We start from the raw sequence: 8,235 nt of genomic DNA, 5'->3' as shown, positions 1-8,235 counted from the left end.
GGCCTATGAAGCGAAGGGAGCCTAATTAGGCCAGTACAGAGGACTTTGATTGAGTGCGCCACGCCCTAACCAGATCATCCACCCCCACTTCCGGCCCGTTTTCCCAGGATCGTCCTTTGCCCCAACTCATCGAGCAAAGGACGGGACCACATCAACTGAGGTGAAACAGGTATGGAGGCCACAGAGGAGACCCAGCCTATTTCAGCGGGGTGGAGGAGGCGCAGCATGGCCCAGGTCAGGAATTGATGTTCCAGGCCCAGTTTAAGGAAATGGTAAAACAGATGGTGGCACAGGTAGGGGGGGTGGGAGGGGGAAGGGATGATGGGCATGGGAGTAGGGGGAAGGAAGCCCCCTCTCGATGGCTCCCTGTCAGATGAACACTTTGATGTCTATAAATACCCGGGCAGTGCCGGGTTATTAGCTAGTCCTTAATAAAAATTATATGCAAAAGAATAAAATAAGAAAGCAGAAAGAGCACTTGCTTCTGTTCTACTCAATGGCCTTGGCACACCAAAAAGGAAAACCCTATAACCAATTATATTCCTAGATAGAGTTAACAGAACCAAGAATCCTACATTTCAAACAATGTCACCTAAACCTACATGAACTGGGATGAAAAGAAATTTGCTCTTCACTGAAACAAATAAGACAGACTTCTCTTGAAATGTGTCCTACTGATGTGCCCGAAAATATGGGCACTTGCTAATTTCTAAAGTATAGGATCCATAAATGAAAATTTTAATTTAAGGGCAATATTCTGTTTCAATTTTTAGCCACTCAGGATGTATATGAAACAGGTGGCCCTATAAATGCAATCAATCAATCAATTGACCAACCAAACAACTTTGAAGAAATTAATGTGTAAGGTAACAATTTATATTGTTAGCTGTACATGAATGCCTCCATGAAAAGACTTTTAAGAAAACCTAAAAGTATGAGTAAATATCAAAATATATTAGCAACTTGGAAATAAATTTAAATAACAATAGAATAGGACATTTCACATACAATGTAAGATAATTGACTTATATTTTCACACTTAAAAACAAGATCTGGGTATTGTTACCATTGAAATATAATAGCTATTTTGTAGAAACATTAATATATAAAATATTCTTAAGGTACTGAAAATGAAAAATGTCTTAAAGTGAAAAACAAATTGGTTCTTCATTATATATTTAGTATGGAATATGATAATGACTGCATATTTATTTTAATCTCTGTAACTTCTTCTTCTTCTTTTGCTGAATATTTCCTGATTTTCTTTTTAGAGCGGCTTTCTGGCCATTTTCCTCTGAAGGTTTATTACTATCAGTCCAACAAATTTTATTTTTCTTAAGTGGCTGCTGCTCTGCTTCATGTACTGTAAAATAATTAAAACAATGAAACAATTATATAATTTTAATTATGGTTTACTTGACAAAATGTTAAGAAAATTCTACAGTAATACCCTGAGATGAAGACGGTGTGGCTTCATCAGGGATCTGCCCTGTTTCAAAATCTTTTTTGAGCCATACTGCTAAGCAGGTAAGCCTGGCTTTGGTATTGATTTCACATAGCAACGATGGGGCATTCTCAATCTGAAAAGAAAAAAAAATCAAGACATTTATTCACATAAACTCCAGAAAAATAACCATGCCATTTTATAACCGCTAAAGCAATATTCATCACATTGAAGATCATTAAGTTCTGCAGCATTCTCTTCCTCAGACAATATTTTATACCAGTTATGCAAATCTATCAGTATTTATCTATTTTTTTATTTATATCCTGCTATTTTTTTTACAAAGAACTCAAGGTAGTAAATTTGAAATTTGAATGGCGTATGAAGAAATATGGTGACACGACAGAAAAAATCCCAAATGCACTTGTGTAGTCTTATCTTAAAAGAACTAGCTTGTTAACTGACCTTGTTTCTTAGAAAGCTGATTTAAGGATAAGCCATGCTATAGCCATTTACTTAGGACTAAGATCCATTGCACTGAACATTTCCGAAAGGATAGGTTAACAATTGATTGCAAATCTCACCATTTTATTGAATTTGATACAATTTATTTACAACGCTTCTAATGAAAGATCCAATGTAAGAAATATGCTTAGATGAGGTATAAATGTAAACAACCCAAGTTGTACTTATAGCAAAAATTGAATTTCTGTAGTATAAAGTTAAAAAGAATTGAATTCAATTATTCAGAGGCAGATTGTACAGGTGAATAAAAGTGAAGGCTTCCATTATTCCTGCAGAATTTCATTTGGATTACTGAATAAGAATTAATTCAGTGATTTTTGAACTTTCCAATATCATGATCTCCCAACCCAAAATAAAACTAATTATTTCTCTGAGGTTAAAGAAAGGGCAACAAAATATACAATACGTAATTATTTATTTATAAATGTACGTTTAATAAATATTTCCCACTATGGGCTTGTTAAGAGAAAATGGAAAGCAAAGCCCGGACTGAATTCTGATGATGCTGTTCCTCTCTATGCAGACCTTTTTAAAAATAAGAACAATTACAATACCATCTCCTCTACACCTTAAGCTGCTTGCAATCCCCCTGAGTTTGAGAATGCTGAATTAGTTTATAAAATATAGTCAGGAATTATTTGTGAATGATTACAGTGAATTAACTGTAAAATAAGCAAAGCAAAACTTTCAAACCAGTGGTGAAATGTAAAATTTGTTATTACCAGTTCTGTGGGCGTGGCTTGGTGGTGGTGGGGGTAATATGACTAAGTGGGCGTGGGCAACTTTTTTTTTTTTTTTTTTACTTTTAAAACCATTTTTTCTACAACCTCTTCGGCTGAAGGTTGTAGAAAAAATGCTTTTAAAAGCCTCTGATGATCCCAGCTGAACCACGCGATCATCAGAGGCTTTCTTTTTTTAAAAAAAGCCTCTGACGATCCCAGCTGACTTGCCTGATCGGCAGAGGCTTTTTTCCTTTTAAAAACATTTTTTCTATAACCTTTTCGGCTGAAGAGGTTGTAGAAACAATGCTTTTAAAAGCCTGTGATGATCCCAGCTGAGCCACGCGATCATCAGAAGCTTTTTTTTTTAAAACTTTTAAAAGCATTTTTTCGGCCAAAGAGGTTGGCCGAGGTTGTAGAAAAAAATGCTTTTAAAAATAAAAAAAAAAACGCCTCTGATGATTGCGTGGCTAAGCTGGGTAAGGGGCGGAGGGAGCAGGGATTTTTGCTACCGGTTCTCCGAACCACCCGCCTCCATCGCTACCGGATCTGAATAATACATTTCACCCGCTTCAAACCCTAGCATGTTTACCTTTTCAAATGACAGCTCCTCTCTTTGAGTACACCACTATTTTCAGACTTACCTATGTTGCAAGTTCACTCTGATGCAGAAACAATTCATATGTGAAATGTTTTTGTAAAGCAAGTGAAAGAAACCCTTTATGCATTAGTGAAAACAAAGCAATCTTCCTCAAAACATGAAAGCAGCATGGTGAAAGATTTTCCCCAGCTGAACAAACATAGCCACATAAGTTTGCTGCAGTCCCTTTGAGACTATCTGTGTACAGAAATGGACACAGCTGCTTTAACACCCTGAGAACACGTATTCTGTTTATTCTAATACATTTCACAAAGCATTGCTCAAATGCTTTGCACAACCCTAAAAAACCATATAACTGCCAGAATCACTCTGAGTAAGGTACAGGTATACAGGTAATCCTTAATTTACAACAGTTCGTTTAGTGCCAGTTCAAAGTTACAATGGCACTGAAAAAGTGACCTATGATCGTTTTTCACACTTATGACCACTGTGGCATCCTCATGGTCACATGATCAAAATTCAGATGCTTGGTGGTTGGTTCATATTGACAGCTGCAGTATACCGGGGTCATGTGATCATCTTTTGTGACCTTCTGATAAGCAAAGTCAATGGGGAAGTCAGATTCACTTAACAACCATGTTACTAACTTAACCACTTTGGCAAGGAAGGTCATAAAATGGGGAAAACTGACTTAACAAATGTCTCACTTAGCAACATAAATTTTGGGCTTAATTGCAGTTGTACATTGAGGGCTATCTGTATACATTTATTATTATTAAACAAATAAACAATCAACCAACAATGTAATAATATAACAGAGGAGGACAGATGAAATATGTATCATATTAATTGTAAAATCTTGAAAATCACATCTAAGCAAAGTGCAACATAACCCTATCCATATTTATTCAGAAATAAATCTGACATTAAAGCAAGCCAACTGACTTCACTTAAAACTGCAGCTTTAAGTATCATGGAAATCGTGAAATAAGTTAGATACAATTTTAAGTTTTAAGGACTATATCCAGAGGGTTCTGTATCCAGTGGGGTTCTTCCCCTCATCCTTGTAAAAAAGCATTCTTTTATGAACATTCAATTCAATATTTTTATATAGGCAAGCTGTATAAGCCATTTATCTTCTATTAGACTATTTGCTCTTTATGTAATTATTAATGGAATGTCATCTCTCATTTTTCATACAATCCTAACTATTCTTCACAATATTTTGAATAATTTGATAACACACGAACCTTATCAATATCCAGATTCCATGCCTTAATGTAACCATCACTTGATGCTGTTACTAGAATATGTAAGCCTTCCATTTTGAAATTGTACAGTGCTTTGATTCTAAGGATCAAGAGATATTACATTTTTAAATTTAAATGAATTAAAAAAATAAGAACATTCACAATACTCAAAGTATTGCAAAATGCTAACAACTATTACTTAATCAAATTCTATCCCTATGTGAAGAACAATTAACTTTGAATCATGCAATGGTATCTTAATCTGATCCCTCTCTGCTGTACTCCAAACACTATCTGACAGATTAAAATGTGAAAAAAGTGCAAAGGAAACAGAGAGCCTGATTTACCAATGGTATCTATTTTCACCAATAGTCAAAATAAATAAGACAGCACCAGAGCTATAATACAATTCATCCAAAGGTGAGCTCAGAGTGATATGCTCAGAGAAAGACTGATCTAAATACTCCAACATTGAAAATTTAGTACTGAATTTTGATATCAACCTTATGGCAACTACATGTACTATCACTGAACAAAACTCAGAAGTAAATAGTATGTTAAAAATAAAAGTTTTTTAAACATATGCAATTATTTAATTATGAAAAAATACCTGTTTTCGTGAGCTTTAAATTCACAAAGGCATTTTTGAGATTCACAATCAAATAATCGTATGAATTCTTCATCTCCTGCAATAGCAAGTATGGAATCCTTTAAGAAAACATGAAAAAAAAGTGCATGTATGAGATTGGATTCATTTACAACATTCTAAATAATTTGATATTATTTTTCTACTTACAGTGATAAACTTTATTGAAGATATCCTTTTTTCTGTAGCAATGGTACCACTGATAGAAGCTGTTTCCAGGTCGTATATATCAACTTTGTTAGCTATAGCCACCACGTATATCTCACCACTTGGCGACCATTTAACAAGATGAGCATCTAAGAAATATAAATCATATAGATTTTGAGAAAGAACAATTAAATCACAGGAGTCATCTAATGCAGATGAGATTTGGCTCTACGTAGTAGTGAATAGATGTTTATTTATTACTATTTTAAGAAAAACCTGTCTTGAATTTAATGCCTTTACACATTTTATACTCCTGGAATTCAAGATTTATTAGCCCGTTTCTCTTTTGATGTTAAACAAAAATTCTTAAAATTAATATTAATCATCCATTAATAGATTACTATGTATAATCTATTAATAAGGATCTAAATGTTAAAATTCAAGAAATACATCACCACCAGCACTTGGTAGTAGAACAGCTATGATAGCCTTGGAAAAGATATTCAAAGACTTTGATGACTATTCTTATAAAGGTTAGAATTATGCAAGCAATGGTATTCCCTGTGATACTCTATGACAGGGGGTTCCCAACCGCTGGGCCATGGCCCACTACTGGGCTGTGGCCTATTTGCAATTGGGCCATGTGAGTGGGTGCATGCGTGCAGCTCAACTTGTGTGAGTGGTGGGTCAGTGGGCACTCGTGCATGTGCTAGCCTGATGCTTGTGCAAATCAAGCTTCAATTGTGCACACCAGTGCACTTCTTGTGTGGCCCAGTTCCCCTCCCCCACAGCTGGGCCACCAAGCTGGAAAGGTTGGGGACCAGTGCTCTAAGAAACTAAAAATTTGGAATTTGAAAAAGCATAATAGGAAAACTTTGGTATTGGAGAAAACCCTTGAGAATACCATGAAGAGCCAAGACAACAAGCTAATGAAACAAATCAACTCAAAATTCTCATTCAAGGCCTAAATGACCAGTCTCACATTATCCTACTTTGGAAATATGTGAAGACTTAGTTCTCTGGAGAATGCCCTAATACTAAGAAAAGTGCAAAGAAAATGAAAAGAATGAAAAACAGAAAGAAAAAGGATTCTTTCTGTGGTGGTAATGAGTATACTGTTGTAAGATCTGAAGGACAGGGTTAAAGATGGAACGTCATGGACAAAATCTATATATGTGGTTACTAGGAGTTGAAAGCAACTTAATGGCACATAATTAATTAAAAAATTTTTTAAAAAAAGAAATGTTCTTTTTAAAAAACATTTGATTAGTGAAATATAACCAGAAGATATGATGAAATACAACCAAAATATAAGTTCTAATAAAATTAAAAGAAAATATACAGAATAGTGATTAAATGTGACATTTGAAGAAATTAAAAGTATATTCATAAAGTGTTAATATAGCTCAATCCATATTATTAAATCTAGTCTGTAGATTTATCTATAGACCATCAATTGCTCCATCTTCTCTGTTTGGTACAATATGTTATTTCAATAGGTAGTATTTATATAACATACTTAGATTCTTAATATTCTATTACTTAGGTTACTTAGAGGATATGGTTAAAAGAAAGTAGAAATGATATTCTATCACTACTAATTATAATTTCAGATATTGTCACAAATGTTACAATTCCTTGACTTTTTCTTCAAAATTAAATATATGAAATGAAATTAAAAAATGAAAGAACATAGATCAAGGTATTTGTTTTATAAAAGATTTTGGTTCTAAATTAAATTGCTTGATATTAAATATCTTTGAGTTGAATAGAAGCTAATTCCATTAACAGAATACAGTAGAAGACAATGATTTCTTGATTTGTTTACTTAGAGATTTAAAGAATGTCTGATTCCAAACAACTCTGAGCACATTACATAATAAAGAACTAGAACAATAAAATGAAGAAATGGATGATAAGAGTCCCTAAAAACATCACAAAAAGTGCACAATTTTACCCCAACCATTCTGACAAAAGAACTCAGAGAACAGCCAGATTTTCAGTGCCTTTTAGAACATCTTCAGGATGGCAGCTATATACTCTCTGGAGAATTCTGTTGCAAAGGGCAGACAGGATCAATGAGCACATTTGGAACTCTAATGAGTATTGCACAATAATGGCTATGATCATGGAACTTGACCATTCACAAAGCATCTGCCATGGTGGATATGGCTAGTCACAAAGTAACAGGAATGCTCCGCTTTAGCCTCTTCAGAATGCAGTCTACTATGCCAGCTTTCTTTATTCTGTAAATATTATTAAAGAGCAATAGGTTGAATATGGAATAATAACTCAACAAATTTTAAACTGCCATACCCAAACAATCTTTCAGTTTTCAAAGGTTTGTTGAATTCCTATCGTACAGTTTAAAATTCATTGAGTTCTTATTACTGCACATTCAACCTATTACCAGTAAGGGTAGTTATCTGCAGTAGAATTTTATAAAAAAATCTGAGATGGTCCTTGACAAAGATGGCTTAGTGCATTTTTGAACAAGACTGACTGAATGAACACACACACACACACAACTATTTTCCAAGTTTTACTTTCACTAGACAGTGAAAGCTAATGTAAAGGTTTGATAAATTTAAATAATGGAGAATAAACAAAAATAAATAGCAAAGGAATATACTTACTTTGTTTTATGTTTTTTATGAATGCAGATCTTCCTTCTACAAGATTCCATGTTCTAAAAAAAATACCAATACATATCTTTTGAAGATAACATGGTTATTTTAAAATTTAAGAAATATTTAAAAGTAAACTCTGATTTTTTTTATCTTGAATTTTAACTTCCCTATATTAAAGGGAAATATTTAAAGAGTTAAAGCTGCTGATAAAATATTTATCCATGAACCTGAATCTACAATATTAACTTGTCCATTACTTCTTCCTAATTAGCA

The 8,235-nt window shown here is 33.8% G+C and overlaps 1 protein-coding gene across 1 annotated transcript in view; it reads right to left on the bottom strand.

Moving 5' to 3' along the window:
* Positions 1-904: 904 nt before the first annotated feature.
* The window catches only part of PAK1IP1 (PAK1 interacting protein 1), a 13,426-nt gene continuing 6,095 nt past the window's right edge, over positions 905-8,235 (bottom strand). The window contains exons 5-10 of the mRNA XM_070940696.1: positions 7,969-8,021; positions 5,336-5,481; positions 5,150-5,247; positions 4,540-4,639; positions 1,451-1,580; positions 905-1,363 (exon numbers count right to left, since the gene is read on the bottom strand). Of these exons, the coding sequence (XP_070796797.1) occupies positions 1,209-1,363; positions 1,451-1,580; positions 4,540-4,639; positions 5,150-5,247; positions 5,336-5,481; positions 7,969-8,021 (682 nt within the window). The 3' untranslated portion in view covers positions 905-1,208. The remainder of the gene's footprint in view (positions 1,364-1,450; positions 1,581-4,539; positions 4,640-5,149; positions 5,248-5,335; positions 5,482-7,968; positions 8,022-8,235) is intronic.

This window comes from Pituophis catenifer, unplaced genomic scaffold (assembly GCF_029215685.1).
Source record: "Pituophis catenifer annectens isolate HBS135680 unplaced genomic scaffold, rPitCat1.0.hap2 SCAF_3, whole genome shotgun sequence".
Classification (NCBI taxonomy): domain Eukaryota; kingdom Metazoa; phylum Chordata; class Lepidosauria; order Squamata; family Colubridae; genus Pituophis; species Pituophis catenifer.
This window is presented reverse-complemented; position numbering and strand designations above follow the sequence as displayed.